The 18212-nt window shown below is 42.1% G+C and overlaps 1 protein-coding gene across 1 annotated transcript in view; it reads right to left on the bottom strand.

Annotated features, from left to right (window-relative positions):
- Window positions 1–16761, bottom strand: part of LOC141082432 (oocyte zinc finger protein XlCOF8.4-like) — a 174185-nt gene extending 157424 nt beyond the window's left edge. Inside the window, exon 1 of the mRNA XM_073566375.1 lies at window positions 16543–16761. Coding sequence (XP_073422476.1) covers window positions 16543–16761 — 219 coding nt within the window. The remainder of the gene's footprint in view (window positions 1–16542) is intronic.
- Window positions 16762–18212: the final 1451 nt, after the last annotated feature.

Raw genomic sequence — 18212 nt, forward strand, 5'->3', positions numbered from 1 at the left:
AACATGCTTTAAGAGGGGGTGAAAAACGAGTTGGGAAATATTTTTTAGACGGTTATGCCTATGTTAATGACAGACATATCGCATTCGAATTTCAAGGGTGTTTTTATCATGGATGCCCAATCTGCTATAATGAATAAGGTCACAAACACCTCCTATGGTCAATTATATTATGCCTTTTTAGCTAAAAAAGCATTACCTGCAGTGGTGTGGCTACACAGTGAGAGTCCTGTGGGAACATGAATGGAATGAAATGATTCAAAAAGATTCTAATCTTCAATCATTTCTTCTCCAAATGGAATTCCCAGTCCCTTTAGACCCCCGCGATGCTCTTTATGGGGGACGTACTAATGCCATTAAACTTTATCACCAACTGAAACCTGGGGAGACACTACATTACTATGATTTCACCAGCCTGTAAACAAAACTAAACCATACCCCGTTGGTCATCCACACATTATCTATGAGGGATTTGGGTTCATTAAAAATTACTTTGGTATTGCCAAAGTCAAGGTCTACCCTCCGAGGGATTTATTTTTTCCTGTTCTACCAGTAAAACTCAACAAAAAATGATTGTTTCCTCTATGCTACACATGCTCTGTAAATTCGCAGACAGAGGAATGTACACACAGTGATGAAGAGCGGGCTCTGACAGGTACATGGTGCACTATAGAGCTTGAGATGGCCATAGAGAAAGGCTATAGGATAGCCCACATCTATGAAATTTGGGATTTTCCTAAAACCAGTGATCGCCTGTTTTCTCGGTACATTAAATTACATCTTAGGGATAAGTAGGAGGCCTCAGGTTATCCCAGCTGGTGCACTGATGACAGTAAGAAACAACAGTACATTGATTCCTTTCTTGACAAAGAAGGGGTGCAATTACGCTCTGAACATATAGGAGAGAACCCTGCTAAGAGACAGATCTCCAAACTTTTCTTAAATTCTTTATGGGGAAAGTTTGCCCAGAAATCTAATTTACCATGTACCAGCATTATTAGCGATCCTGATGAACTGTTTCAACAAGTTTTGTTACCGTATTACGACGTTTCGATGTTGCATTTTATTGATGATGAAACTGCAACAATAGATTGGAAATATACAGAAGGGCACCACACCATCAACAAGAACACAAACATTTTATAGCCTGTTTTACCACAGCGTATGCCAGACTAGAGCTTTACTCTCCGCTGGACTGGCTGCAGGAAAGGTGCCTTTATCGCGATACTGATTCTGTTATCTTTGTGCAGAGAGAAGGTGAGTGGAGTCCTCCTTTAGGTGATTACCTGGGGGAATTGACCAGTGAGATACCTGATGACACATCACTGAGTTTGTATCTGCCGGCCCAAAGACCTACGGATACAAACTCAACACCGGTAAAACTGTCTTAAAAGTGAAGGGAATAACATTAAATGTTGGTAATGCTCAATCTATTAATTTCAGCAGTCTAAAAGATCTTGTTCTGGACTACCAGCGTAATTCCGATTCTGAAACGCAGAAACGTATTATCGTCGAGCAGCCCGGCATTGTGAAAAATAAAAAGTTCTTGTCCATTGAAACAAGACTTCTTCGAAAAACCCAAAAGTGTGTTTATACAAAGCGCAGACTATTAGACGATTTTACCACCGTGCCATTTGGATATTAATTGTGACTTGTGATGGACCCACGTCTGCAACATCCATTCTCATATATTCTAGCAGGCCCGTCTAATTCTGGAAAAAGTTACTTTGTAAAACAATTGTTACATAATATTGACACTCATTTTTCTCATAAACCTGATAATATTGTTTGGTTTTATTCCTGCTGGCAGAAACTATGATGAAATCTCTCTTTCTTTTCCCTTCATCAGATTTGTGGAGGGTCTGCCGCATACATTCGTAGAGGATGAATTATTCCCTCCTGAAAAGGTAAATTTGACTATTGTTGATGATCTCATGGAGAGTGCTAGTGATAACTGCGAAATAGAAAAAGCATTTACCAAGTATGTCCACCACAGAAACCTCAGCTGTTGTGAGTTCATTTTCCCCTTCACCATTGAGGTCTGATGAACTCCCTCTTCTGGTGAAGGAAGGTAGTGAGGCTGATTACCAAGCACCTGAGCTGGATGATGATGACTGGGTGACGGGAATTGCTGACTGGATATAAGGCAGCCGACGCCCTTCTGCCTGGCTGGTGATTTCTCTGAGCGATTCTAGGAGACCAGTCTGATTCCTGCTCCTCAAAAGCTAAGTTTTCTGCTCTGCTTTTGGCATTTGTGTTTTGGTTTTGTTTTGCATTTTTTTTCTGGATTTCTGCCATTCCCTGCTGGGGTGAGCTGAATTCCTTTTTGCCTTTTTGCTCTGTCTTCAGAAAATACCTGAGTACTGATATAGTCTTTTTGCAGCCCAGTGTCTTCAGGGCTTTTTTTTCCCTGTCAGTATGTTGGCTCATGTTTTGATAGGGTTTTTGTGCGGATTGCAGACTGCAGCTTTTCTATCCTGTCCTATTTAGTTAGCTTGGGCCCCATCATTTGTTCAGCCTATCTTTCTATCTGTGTTAGTGTTTTTTCATCTTGCTTCACCGTCATTATATGTTGGGGGCTGCCTATTGCTTTGGGGTCTGCTCTGGGGCAGTTTAGATTTCCCTTTCTGTCTTTAGGCTATTTAGCTCTCTGGCTGTGATCGAGAGGTCTAGGGCACCGTAGGAACCCCCCACGGCTACTGCTAGTTGTTGTTGATAGGTTCAGGGGTCTGCAATCCGATAGCTGCCAACTTCTCTGGTTTTCTGGACTTAGCTAGTATTTCTGTTTTTGCCTCCTACGGTGACTCATTCATAACACTCAGCATTTTCTACCTGATAGAAAGCATATTTTGTCAAGGAAAGAAAAGCCGCATGATAAATTTAAACACAAAGTACATGGTCCTTTTTAATAACCCTCGGGATAAATTGCAAATTGTAACACTAGTGCGACAAATGTATCCAGGAAAAACATGCCATTTCTTAGAAGCTTTTGAGGATGTCACGCGGGTGCCTTATGGGTATTTGTTGCTAGACTTAAGAGCCGATACCCCTGAGGATCTTCGCTTGAGGACGGGCCTGTTTCCTCCAGTGTTACCGGCTGTGTATGTTCAAAAGATAAATACTTCTAAAAAGTGAATATTAAACAAAAACAGACATTCTACACAGCGACCATAGTGTTGTAAAAATGTCAGAGAGAATACGGCGAAAATCTATTTTGTGCAATGCGAGTCATGATTTAATTACAGCTATATTGAAGATTGCGTTAAACATCTTAAAAGGTCGAATCCCTCTGAAAGAGCGACAAAAAAATATACTAAAAAAGTGGCAAAAAGCTATAAAAACCATGAGTAATAAATCTCACAGCATAAAGAAAAAGCAGCAGCTACTAAAGCAGACTGGCGGCTTTATAGGTCCTCTTTAGGCTTTGCAATCCCAATAATAACAAGCCTGCTTACCAACAAATAATGGAACATACCGAGAAAATGTATCTTGTTCCCAAGCAGGAGCTAATCAAACTTCGGCCCCCTATTACAGACATTCGCCAAAGCGTTATCCAACGTCTTGATGGTGAAATTAGTGAGATTTTACAGCGTTGTGACATGCCGGATGACATGAAAATTAAAAAATATAGTGATGTACTGCAGAGATACTTGGTTCATGCTAAACAAGATGCTAAGGAACTATCAACTTTAAAGATCATTAACACTCCAGAATCTGATCACCAACAATAGTCAAATTCACCCAATGACAAAAGTCCCGCTGTCAATGAAATTGTAAGTCATGCAAATCCACGATATAAAAAGAATGCAGAACTTCTACTAAACAAGATGTTGCAAAACACAAATATTACATCGTGGAATGATAAAAGCGAGTTTATTTTCAAAGGAACTGTAATACCAGGCTGTAATATGCTGGATTTGGTGCGTAACACAACTCAGAGCCATGCCCTAACTCTCAGGAATTTACCAAGGGGCTGGAATACATTTAAGCACGCTATGGCAGAGTTAAATATGCCATCCACAGTTGTGGGTAATTCCACTACTAGAGCACATTTAGATAAATTAAAAATGTCCATGAATGAAACTGATGGCGCGTATAATCCTCGAGCCCTATCCACCCCCAGTCGGGCGATCCGTCCTTTACACTTCTCACCATTAGGTATCACACAAGGTCCACTGATGCCTAAAAAAAGTACTGTTCCGTTACTACAATCCATGTGGCTCACTATGTAACATCGGTTCTGTTTAATTGCAATGCATTAAATTATTATGTAAGAAATATGATGCATATATTTATAATATTAAATATACAAATTGTTATATATGAATGTAACGCTTTTAAATGTCAAATGTAATGCTTTATAAAAAAATTTTTTTAGATTGTTGTTCAATAAACACCATTATATTTTTCATAAAAATGGCATCTCTCATTTTTATCTACAATTCGAATAAAATGTTTCCTTTTATTAAAATATTGGCCATATAAATAATATGCCCAATGAATCGATACCAATTAAAGTATAAAAAGGCTATAAAAGGGTCCCTTTATTGGCCATATAAAAGTGTATCAAACACAGCCTTTTATATCAAACAATAGCGATTGATATAAAAGTGATTCAATCACAACTAGTGTTGAGCAATACCATCCGATACCCTAAAATATCGGATCGGATGGTATCGGCCCGATACGAAAATAGTATCGGGTATCGCCGATTCCGATACCAGAAGTCCCATTCAAGTCTATGGGACTTCCGGTATCGGAATAAGAAAAAGCCTTTTCTGTCCTTGCACAGCCTTTCGGGGGGGGTGTACGGGCCTGCTGGGGGTCTGTGCCGACTGCCCGGGGGTCTGTGCCGACTGCCCGGGGGTCTGTACCAGCCTGCCGGGGGGCTGTGCCGGCCTGCCGGTGGTCTGTGCCGACTGTCCGGGGGTCTGTGCAGGCTGCAGGGGTCTGTGCAGGCATCGTCCGATGGGACAAGTCCCATCGGGCGATGCCTGCTACCATGACGGTGATTGACACATTAGCCAATGATGGGACAGTAGTAGTCCCATCATCCGGCTAATGTGTTGAATATAAAAAAAAATAAATAAATAAAAAAATACATACTACATACATACTACATGCTACATACATACTACATACATGCTACATACATGCTACATACATACTACATACATGCTACATACATACTACATACATGGTACATACATGCAAGATACATACTACATACATGCTACATACATACAACATATATACTACATGCATGCAACATGCATACTACATATATACCACATATATACTACATATATACTACATGCATGCAACATACATATATATAACATATATGCTACATGCAACATGCATACTACATATATACTACATGCATGCAACATACATACATACCACATATACACTCACTGGCCACTTTATTAGGTACACCATGCTAGTAACGGGTTGGACCCCCTTTTGCCTTCAGAACTGCCTCAATTCTTCGTGGCAGAGATTCAACAAGGTGCTGGAAGCATTCCTCAGAGATTTTGGACCATATTGACATGATGGCATCACACAGTTGGCGCAGATTTGTCGGCTGCACATCCCTGATGCGAATCTCCCGTTCCACCACATCCCAAAGATGCTCTATTGGATTGAGATCTGGTGACTGAGGAGGCCATTTGAGTACAGTAAACTCATTGTCATGTTCAAGAAACCAATCTGAGATGATTCGAGCTTTATGACATGGCGCATTATCCTGCTGAAAGTAGCCATCAGATGCCTGTTCTTAGCTGAGAGGAGTGGTACCCAGTGTGGTCTTCTGCTACAGTAGCCCATCTGCCTCAAAGTTCGACGCACTGTGCATTCAGAGATGCTCTTCTGCCTACCTTGGTTGTAACGGGTGGCAATTTGAGTCACTGTTGCCTTTCTATCAGCTCGAACCAGTCTGCCCATTCTCCTCTGACCTCTGGCATCAACAAGGCATTTCCGGCCACAGAACTGCCGCTCACTGGATTTTTTTTCTTTTTCGGACCATTCTCTGTAAACCCTAGAGATGGTTGTGCGTGAAAATCCCAGTAGATCAGCAGTTTCTGAAATACTCAGACCAGCCCTTCTGGCACCAACAATCATGCCACGTTCAAAGGCACTCAAATCACCTTTCTTCCCCATACTGATGCTCGGTTTGAACTGCAGGAGATTGTCTTGACCATGTCTACATGCCTAAATGCACTGAGTTGCCGCCATGTGATTGGCTGATTAGAAATTAAGTCTTAACACACAGTTGGACAGGTGTACCTAATAAAGTGGCCAGTGAGTGTATACCACATGCATGCAACATGCATACTACATATATACCACATATATACTACATATATACCACATGCATGGAACATACATATATACAACATATATACTACATGCATGCAACATACATATATACAACATATATACTACATGCAACATACATACTACATATATACTACATGCATGCAACATACATATATACTACATGCAACATGCATACTACATATATACTACATGCATGCTACATACATACATACTACATATATACCACATGCATGCAACATGCATACTACATATATACCACATATATATACTACATGCATACTACATATATGCAACATACATATATACAACATATATACTATATGCATGCAACATACATATATACAACATATATACTACATACAACATATATACTACATGCATGCAACATACATATATACTACATATATACTGCATGCAAACTACATACATACTACATATATACCACATGCATGCAACATGCATACTACATTTCCCACGCAGCTTTTGCCATAAAGTGAGACTAGGGACTTTTTTTACAGTGGCGGAGGAATACAGTGCGAAAGGATACCTACCTCCCGTCATTGGATTCCTGGAGCCCGTAGAGAACGGTAGCATAAGCTGATGCTGCTGTTCTCCACGCAAGATCATCGTGGGACACTCGTGGACTTCTGCGGATCAGGGGTAAGTATATTGGTGGTTTGTTATTTTAATATTTATTCCACAGATGACAATGGCTTCGGGGATCAAAGTGACAAGTGATGGTGAGTATGTACTCTATGTTATATGTACTGTATGTCTATATGTATGTATTACATGAATGTATTGTATGTAGCATATATGTTGCATGCATGTAGTATATATGTAGTATGCATGTTGCATGCATGTGGTATATATGTAGTATGTATGTATGTTGCATGCATGTAGTATATATGTAGTATATATGTAGTATGCATGTTGCATGCATGTGGTATATATGTAGTATGTGTGTAGTATGTATGTTGCATGTAGTATATATGTAGTATATATGTATGTTGCATGCATGTAGTATATATGTGGTATATATGTAGTATGCATGTAGTATATATGTTGTATATATGTATGTTGCATGCATGTGGTATATATGTAGTATGCATGTTGCATGCATGTAGTATATATGTTGTATATATGTATGTTGCATGCATGTGGTATATATGTAGAATGTATGTTGCATGTAGTATATATGTGGTATATATGTAGTATGCATCTATGTTGCATGCATGTAGTATATATGTAGTATGCATGTTGCATGCATGTAGTATATATGTAGTATATATGTAGTATGTATGTTGCATGTAGTATATATGTAGTATATATGTATGTTGCATGCATGCAGTATATATGTGGTATATATGTAGTATGCATGTAGCATATATGTTGTATATATGTATGTCGCATGCATGTGGTATATATGTAGTATGCATGTAGTATATATGTAGTATGTATGTAGTATATATGTATGTTGCATGCATGTAGTATATATGTGGTATATATGTAGTATGCATGTAGTATATATGTTGTATGTATGTAGCATGTATGTAGTATGTATGTTGCATGTATGTAGCATGTATGTAGTATGTAATTTTTTATTTTTTTTTACATTCAACACATTAGCCGGATGATGGGACTACTACTGTCCCATCATTGGCTAATGTGTCAATCACTGTCATGGTAGCAGGCATCGCCCGATGGGACTTGTAGTCCCATCATACGATGCCTGCACAGACCCCCGCAGCCTGCACAGACCCCCGGACAGTCAGCACAGACCACCGGCAGGCCGGCACAGCCCCCCGGCAGGCCGGTACAGACCCCCGGACAGTCGGCACAGCCCCCCGGCAGGCCGGTACAGACCCCCGGACAGTCGGCACAGACCACCGGCACAGACCGCGCATCATGATGACGTCATTTTGGCAGCCAATCAGAGCCACAACAGTGGCTCATTGCATTATGGGAACTTCCGATTCCGATATCCGATATTGAAAAAATATCGGTACTCGGTATCGGAATTCCGATACAGCGAATATCGGCCGATACCCGATATTTGCAGTATTGGAATGCTCAACACTAATAACAACCCTTTTATTCTACTTTTATTCTACTTTATTTAAAGGCCTATAAAAGAGAATATAATTGGACATATAAATATTTCGTCCTGATACCTTTTATATCAAATTTATAGCAAATTGATATAAAAGTATATCAAACACGACCCTTTTATAACAATTTGATATCAAATTGTATAAAAGGGGCAGGTTTGATACACTTTTATAGGGGCGTGGCACCTGTCAGATTTCTTTTTGACAAGTAATACAGCCCCCTTACTACTTGAGTTTTATGGTGATTAACCAAATCTGATTTCTGGTTAAAACATTTCCCACGTTCTGAACAGGAAAAAGGCTTCTCTCCTGTGTGAGTTCTCTGGTGTCTAACAAAATGTGATTTATGCGCAAAACATTTCCCACATTCTGAACAGGAAAAAGGCTTCTCCCCCGTGTGAGTTTTATGGTGATTAACCAAATCTGATTTCTGGATAAAACATTTCCCACATTCTGAACAGGAAAAAGGCTTCTCCCCTGTGTGAGTTCTATGGTGATAAACCAGTTGTGATTTCCAGTTAAAACATTTCCCACATTCTGAACAGGAAAAAGGCTTCTCCCCTGTGTGAGTTCTATGGTGATTAACCAAATCTGATTTCTGGTTAAAACATTTCCCACATTCTGAACAGGAAAAAGGTTTCTCCCCTGTGTGAATTCTATGGTGATTAACCAAATCTGATTTCTGGTTAAAACATTTCCCACATTCTGAACAGGAAAAAGGCTTCTCCCCTGTGTGAGTTCTATGGTGATTAACCAAATCTGATTTCTGGTTAAAACATTTCCCACATTCTGAACAGGAAAAAGGCTTCTCCCCTGTGTGAGTTCTATGGTGATTAACCAAATTTGATTTCAGTGTAAAACATTTCCCACATTCTGAACAGGAAAAAGGCTTCTCCCCTGTGTGAGTTCTCTGATGTGTAACAAAATGTGATTTCTGTATAAAACATTTCCCACATTCTGAACAGGAAAAAGGCTTCTCCCCTGTGTGAGTTCTATGGTGATTAACCAAATCTGATTTCAGTGTAAAACATTTCCCACATTCTGAACAGGAAAAAGGCTTCTCCCCTGTGTGAGTTCTAAGGTGAATAATCAAATTTGATTTCCGGTTAAAACATTTCCCACATTCTGAACAGGAAAAAGGCTTCTCTCCTGTGTGTGTTCTCTGGTGAGTAACAAAATTTGATTTCTGTATAAAGCATTTCCCACATTCTGAACAGGAAAAAGACTTCTCCCCTGTGTGAGTTCTATGGTGATTAACCAAATCTGATTTCAGTGTAAAGCATTTCCCGCATTCTGAACAGGAAAAAGGCTTCTCCCTTGTGTGAGTTTTCTGGTGTGCAACAAAATGTGATTTCCATGTAAAACATTTCCCACATTCTGAACATGAGAATGACTTCTTTGCTTTAGGAGCAGTTTGTTTTTTATTGCCTCTTTTGTGACTTTGCGTTCCCTTATTACTCAGTAATGAATCAGAAGATGGGACCTGTTTCATAGGATCAGATGACAGATCTTTGCTGTGAATGGATGATGATATATCTGGAGTAACAGCAATCACTTCAGTTGTATCTTGTAGGATCTCAAGATCATCAGATTTAAAAGTTGAAGATGTCAGCTGTCCCTCTGATCTCCTGGTACAGTCATCTGCTAAGATAAAAAACAATTATTACTTATTAATAAAATATCCTTGAGTTTTATATTTTTGAACATTTCTACTTAAACTGTCCATTAAATGGCAAGCTATGTAAAAAACTTTAATTATTTACCAAGACAATGACAGTTCACAGTTTAATAGAAAACCTTGTTGGATGAGCCAGTAGTGTGCGGTGTTCAACTGTTGGTTCATTCTGCCTCCCAAATATCGAATAAAAAGGAACCAATCAATGTTATGTAGGCGAAAATAATACCAATTCTCATCTCACAAAAAACAAGTCCCCACTCAGGTCCATCATCTGTCAATGGAAAAACAGAGGTTCCCACACTATTAGTGGCTCAAAGGTTGTTGAAAAGCAACAGAGTTTCTATAAAGCAATCCAGCAAAATCCGCTCTCACTTCGGAGTCTTGCAGTGCACGCAAACAACATTTAGGATCCCTGTATTTAGCAATATTATAGTGAGAAGAACCCACTTAATTTGTGGTGTGTGTCTCCTGGAGCACAATCTGGGCACTATGTGCTGGGTAATAAAATGGCAAATGTGTAATTTTCACTCCAACATCCACTGCGTGTTAATTTCCAGAAAGTTGCTGTGGAGTCAAAATATTCACTCCTCCTACATACGTGGTTAAAATTGTTGGTACCCCTCATTTAATGACACAAAAACCCACAGTGGTCACAGAAATAACTTGAATCTGACATAAGTAATAATATATCAAAAATCTATGAAAATGAACAACTGAAAGTCAGACATTGCTTTTCATCCATGCTTCCACAGAATTTAAAAAAAATAAAACTCTTGAAATGGGCCTGGACAGAAATGATGGTACCCTTAAGTAAAATATTTTGTTGAACAACCTTTTGAGGCAATTGCTGAAATAAAATGATTCCTGTAACTGTTAATGAGACTTCTGCACCTCTCGACAGGTATTTTGGACCACTCTTCAAGAGCAAACTGCTCCAGTTGTCTCATCTTTGAAAGTTGCCTTTTCCAGATGGCATGTTTCAGCTCTTTCCAAAGATGCTCATTAGGATTTAGGTCAGAGCTCATAGAAGACCAATTCAGAATAGTCCAATGTTTTCCTCTTAGCCATTCTTGCATGTTTTTAGCTGTGTATTGTGTGTCATTATCCTGTTGCAAGACCCATGACCTGCGACTGAGACCAGCTTTCTTACACTGGGCAGCACATTTCTCTCTTGAATCCCTTGATAGTCTTGAGATTTCATTGTACCCTGCAGATTCTAGACACCCTGTGCCAGATGCAGCAAAGCAGCCCCAGAACGTAACAGATCCTCCTCCATGTTTCATAGTAGGGATATGATTTGTGATATGTGATATGCTTCATTTTTCCACCTGAGAACATAGAGCTGATGTGCCTTGCCATAAAGTTCCATTTTTGTCTTATCTGTCCATAGGACATTCTCCCAGAAGCTTTGTAGCTTGTCAACATGTAGTTTGGCAAATTCCAGTCTGTTTTTTATGATTTTTTTTCAACAATGGTGTCCTCCTTGGTCGTCTCCCATGAAGTCCACTTTGGCTCATACCACGATGGATGGTGTGATCTGACACTGATGTTCCTTGAGCTTGAAGTTCACCTTTAATCTGTTTACAAGTTTTTCTGGGCTATATTACCATTCATATTATCTGTCTCTTTGATTTGTCATCAATTTTCCTCCTGCAGCCACATCCAGGGAGGTTGGCTACAGTCCTATGGAGCTTATGGGTCGCCCTCCCAGGGCTGTGGGGTACTCGGTACCGGGCCGATTTCAGGGGGATGTGTCACAGCAGCAGTGACCCGGTCCGTGGCCCTGGGCGCCCAATAGTGGGGTGGTTGTTGTAGTGATTTATGTGAATAGTTTGTGACGCCACCTGTGGTGTTCGGCAAGTATGGTGTTAAGCCGACGCTGCATGCAGATCCTCTGGGACTGATGGTGTGTGCAGCATAGATGGAGCAGCTCCCCACAGGTGGAACTGTAGTCCCAGGGCAGTGTAGATGCTGGTGCCCAGATGTAGCAGGGCTGAGTGTGTTGGCTCAGGATGAATGGAGGACACCAGAGATTGTAGTTCCAAGGCTTTACTCACAGTCTGTAGTGCACCCAGGTGCCTGCCTCCGCACTGTGTCCTCTGGGTCAGAGACTCAGTCAACCTCCAGGCAAGATGGAATGCTCTCTTCCAACACTCCGCCAACATGTGCCTTCCTGAACGTCTCCTCTATCGTGCCTTTAATTGTGAAGTACTCCTGTCCTAAGTTACTCTGAAGTGTCTCTTGTCCCGGGTTCCTAAGACCCTTACTTGTATGACAGACAGCTGTAGCCTGATCAGGGATCCTCTACTCTGAGGTCCTGGCTCTCTGCATCCATGTTGCTGTTGTGTCCCAAGTCTATGATGGGAGTAGTGCATTTACAGCCCACTACTCCACCGGTGACTGCTGCAGAACCATAAGTGTTCGTACAACCTCGGGGACCAGGCCCCGGCCTTGCGCTGGAACCTATAGGCTGGGTTCTCTCTCTCTATCCCACGTCCTCCCTGTTCCCTTCTATTTCGTTCCATACTTTATCCTTCTTTCTTATGGAAACTGCAGTTACAGGTCTACGTCTTTCTCCTTTCTTCCTTTCCCGTGCCAGCTGGCCCAGATCAATGGGGCAGCTGCAGCACTCCTTCCTCCATCCCTTCTTCCAGGGATTCTCACTCCTCTCTGAGTGACTCTCCTACTCCGCCTGCCCTCTTACCAGACTGACCTGAAATCCTACACTTTCCCCTTCTTTTGTATATCTAACTCCACCCATCTCCCAGCACATCTCGTGTTACGAAGCCAGGGACCACGAAAGGTGCTCTGCTACCTTACCAGCATAAAGCATGGATGAGTCTCTGCTGAACTATCCTGTGTGTGGGGTGCAGATGTGGAGTGTGGTTGAGAGCTCCCACCTTACCTGGATGGTGGGGTACCACAAATTAAGAGAAGGTGCAGTACCTCTGTGGCGACCAAGCCTCAGGGGTGCCACACTTACATTTCTGAATAATATGTGCAACTTTAGTCACAAGAATATGAAGCTGCTTGGAGATGGTCTTATAACTTTTACCTGTAATATGTTTGTCTATAATTTTCCTTCTAATCTCCTGGGACATCTCTCTTTTTCACTTCCTCTGGTCCATGTTGAGTGTGATACACACCATGTCACCAGACAGCACAGTGAGGATGTGTAGCCTCCTCTATACAGGCCACTCACTGATTCCAAGACTGTAGACACCTGTGATGCAAATTAGTGAACACCGCGATTTACACATTCTGTGAAAGCTTGATTGAAAAGCAATGTCTGACTTTCATTTGTTCATTTTCATAGATTTTTTATTTATTATTACTTTTGTCAGATTCAAGTTATTTCTGTGACCATTGTGGGTTATTCTGTCATTATACGAGGGGTACCAACACTTTTGACCACGTGTGTATAGATTATAACCATCAGTGAATTAATTTATAAAATGGAATCACTTTATGGGGATTTCTACCATTCTGGTTTTCTGTCATTTAGTTATATTAGGGCTTCTGCATATGGTGTGTCCAATCTCATCTGGGATCTGTTCCTGCTGTCCAGCTGGAGTAATCTGCTCCCTACTTCAGCCAATTGGAAAGTACCACACCCTACTAAAGCACAAAGCACATGGCCGGAATCTCGCAGATACAGCGCTGTTCTCCTCTGGTTTATTCCTCTGTGCTCAGCTTGTGGCTTGTGTATTTGTCTCCTGCTGTGACCGTGGCCCATTTACTGACTACTCTTGTGTCTTCTGATTCTGTATTCTGTCCTTCTGGTTCTGACCCAGCTACCTGACTATTCTTCTTGCCATCTAACACCACAGAATAGCAGGTAACACCATGGTCCAAGCCTAGGGGTCCCAGTGTAAGTCCAGATCCATGTGAGGGTGTTAAAGGGCGATGAGCAAGGCAATCCTTGTGATGTGGAAAGCAGAGAAGATAGAGCCAAGCATGTTCATGGTGGACATCTTTTGAGCTGCCAGGTGACCATGAACAGTGCTCCCAATACATTGTGTCTGCAAACTATTCCAGCAAGATCTGCATTCAAATAGCTAAATGGCGCTCCTTCCCTTCTGAACACTGCCATGTGCCCAGACAGTAGTGTACAACCGTATGTAGGGTATAGTGAGAAGCTGGAAAATAATTTGTAAGATCCATTTGTTTCCTATTATCCTTTGTGAATAATTTATCACCACATAAAGTGACACACGTCAGATATTAATAATGGGGCCTGATTAGGAACACAAAACTGGCTGCGGGAAGAGGTTAAATCAGAGGATTTTGTACACTACTGTAATCAAACACTGTGACTATAGACAATAACATCTACTGAAATGATCAAACTCCACAGTCTCCATTAGTAATAAATGAGCAGCTAGTGGTGAAACCTCTCTGGGTAATTAGGGTATGGGGCTCGGTGACGTCACAATCTAAACTATTGTAAGGTCCAATATTTTCTGTCAGATGAGTTTCACGAAGAAATATTACACATTTAAAGAGAACTGTGTATAATAGTGCAGAGCTGAGATGTCTTAAAGGGAACCTGTCAGCCGGATTGTGCTCAGTAACCTACAGACACTGTCAGGTCGGCGCCGTTATACTGATTACAATGATACCTGGTGATGAAATCCGTCTTGTGGTTGTTGTTTAATCTGTATTTGTAGTTTTCAGTTAATGATATTCCCGTGCTCTGGGGCGGGGCTGTGGGCAGCATGTGGGCGGGGCTTTATGTGGTGCTCTGATTACATATTCATCTATATTAGCTTATGACTGGTCGCTGATCCCTCACTGACCTGCCCCCATTATTACATAATGCATATAATAGTGTTGATATTATTGGTGATAATGCCTAAAATATTGTGGCTATTGTGAGGCTTAGAAAAAAAATTACATCCAGCAAAATGTCACCAGCGGCGCCAGCGCAGTAGCCTCTATCTCTTACTTATAGATACTACTGCGCAGGCGCCGCCATCACCGGTGACATTTTGCTGCATGTAATACAGATGAATATGTAATCAGAGTACCATATAGAGCACATATTTTTCTTCAAGCGATTTTCTATCTTATCAGCACATTCTACGTTCGCTGTCATTTGGCTTTATCGTTACAGATCTGGGCAGGTAACGGTCAGCGTCTTCTAATGTGAAGGAGAGAATGGCTAATTAAATCAATTATTAAACCTTATATAAGTCAGTTCACATATGGTGTACCAAGATGGCGTCTGTATCTTCAGACAACACCCTGGAAGGAATCCCTGGAATGCAGAAGCTGAGATACTGGATACCATATATGGAAGTGAAGCTGAAATGGACCTATCATAGACTGACACTGGTTACTCAGGAGATTATGTGACGCGCATTTCCTGTCTCTTTGTCTTGAGAATAAACTTCAGTTCTGTGCAAGCCTTTGCTGAGAAAGGAGTAGACATCTAACTCTGTGTTCAGTGTGACTCTTTAAGTGCGCACTCGGCCTATATTGGGTCAGGTACAAGCAATCATATAGATCTTGCTTTAAGGGATCACCCTCACACTAATACCAGGGGGTAGGTGGATCCTCCAGGTTGTAAGTTCTATAGAAAAGCGCTTTCACTGCCCAAAGTCATTTGAACAGTTTTGGGTGGAGGCAAAATGGTGATCATGGTAATACGGCCGGACTACACCATCGATAAAGCAGCCACAGCTGGTGACTGAGAGGAATCTGTGACTTCTCTGCATTCAGTGGTTACTACTCACCTGCGTAGTCATATGTGGGAATCTCCTCTTTACACCACTCATCATCTCTCACATATGTCTCTGTAGTATTAATATGGGTCAGATCTTCACCCTGAAACAAATATTGTAAAAGTCACCGACAGATGGAGAAGTCCCATCTATGATCAGCTCTAATCCTGCCATCTCCACCGTTCTCATTACACAAGTATAAAACATATAATACTGGTGGATAAAACAAGACTGAGCACAAGACCTTCACAGCCGTCTACACATCATAGGGGAGATCTCCTGACACCTTCTCTCCATCTACCTGATGATCCTGAGGAGCACTGGGATCTTCTTGGTTACAGTCCTGTGGAAGAAGAGGACGGGGACATCTCTCTGGTGTTGTCCTCTTACTGGATAGATCTGGAGGAAACACATACAGGGACTGAATTCATTCTCTACATACAGATAATTATAGGCCGTGTGTATTTAGTCCTGTCTATTACCTGGTGATGTGAGGGGCTGGGGAACCTCCATTATGACGTTCTTGTACAGATCTCTTTGTCCTTCTAAATACTCCCACTCCTCCATGGAGAAATAGACAGCGACATCCTGACACCTTATAGGAACCTGACACATACAATGATACCGTCATCCCCCGATCCCTTCATAGTGTTACTGTATAATGTCCCAGCATTCCCAGCAGTGTCACCTCTCCAGTCAGCAGCTCAATCATCTTGTAGGTGAGGTCTAGGATCTTCTGGTCATTGATGTCCTCATGGATCAGGGGGTGAGGTGGAGGCCCCGTGATTGGGCTCAGGGGTCCTCCACATCCCTCAGACACAGGGTTCTGACAGCGATCACTAGAGATCTTCACCACTGTGTAATCCTGGTTATGGAGAGATACAATAATAAATCTCACTACAGACATTTCCAGAGTCCTCACCTCTCCAGTTCCGTCCATCTGTTATTCCCATAGATAAGAATGATGTAATGTGACGTCATCAGAATCTCTCACCTTTCCAGTGAGACGGAAGAGGATCTCTAGGGTGAGGTGTAACATCCTCTCCGCCATCTTGTCTCTGTCCATAGCCATACTTGATGGGTAAATCAGGAAAATTCTCTTCTGTAGAAGATCTTCACTGAGAGGATCCGATATTGTAGAGACCTGAATGAGAAGAAGATGATCCGATGTAACATCATAAGATCCGGTGTAATAATACAATTACTGGAGATAATAAGGGAAACATATGAGGAGATTTATTATCTTACAGGGTTTAGTTTTCTCCCCTGACATCTACTAATAAAACCTATATATTTAGGCCACAGACAACAAGCAGTTTCCTCCTCGGAGTCGGCAGCTGAACACGTTCCTCATAGACTCATCTTCCATAACGCTAATTCTCCTCTCATTACCGACACTGGAATCGGCATTAGCAATACTGCAGGAGATATTCATTACACGCGACATGAGAAATAACTCCTTCATGATGAGGACGACATCTTCATCTTCTACTGCGGCTCTAGAGACAGATGTGGCCAGAGTCGGTCACTGCCTCCATCCCCACCGGCCGTCTATATGAAGGTTTCCCGTCTTCCCCGCACTGGAATCTTCTCTCCCGTTAGATCTCAGCTCTGAGTCACACACAGAAGTTTGAGGCTTTTCTGGAAGAACAGGACAGGAGAGATCTGAGGCCGATGTCTCCATGTACAGGGTTTCCCCTCGGGATAAGAGGCTTTTCTATCCCTTTCCCCCAATTAGAGGGGACACCTGTGGATATCGGGGTCTTTACCGGCTGCAGTCCTGGGGGGATTTACTCGGTAACGTGGACGTTGGACAAACGTCACCATCAATTCCCATCAGAGTGAAGGAACATCGCTCCTCTATTCAGCTCTATGGATCCGGGATGAAATCCACTGCGGCCCCTGCAAGAAAAGAGCGAAGTCTGGTGAGACCCCCGAGGCCGGAGATTTCTACAGCTGCTCTGTGCGCACAGGACCTGTGATGAGGTCACAGGAGGGGAGGAGTCGGGGGTCACATGATCAGGAGCCTCAGTGTGGGCAGGACTCTGCTGTGCTGGTTGTCATGGTGCTGGATGAGGGGAAGTTTCTGTGTGGGGTCAGGAGGGGTTTACAGTGTGGATGTAGCAGAGCCACATGTGTACGAGGTGTACGGAGCGGAGCTGTGTGTGTACAAGGTGTACGGTGCGGAGCCGTGTGTGTACGAGGTGTACGGAGCAGAGCCGTGTGTGTACGAGGTGTACGGAGCGGAGCCCTGTGTGTGCGAGGTGTACGAAGCGGAGCCGCGTGTGTACGAGGTGTATGGAGCGGAGCCCTGTGTGTACGAGGTGTACGGAGCGGAGCCGTGCGTGTACGAGGTGT

This window comes from Dendrobates tinctorius, unplaced genomic scaffold, assembly GCF_039654945.1.
Source record: "Dendrobates tinctorius isolate UK_male_01 unplaced genomic scaffold, ASM3965494v1 ptg000017l, whole genome shotgun sequence".
Lineage (NCBI taxonomy): Eukaryota > Metazoa > Chordata > Amphibia > Anura > Dendrobatidae > Dendrobates > Dendrobates tinctorius.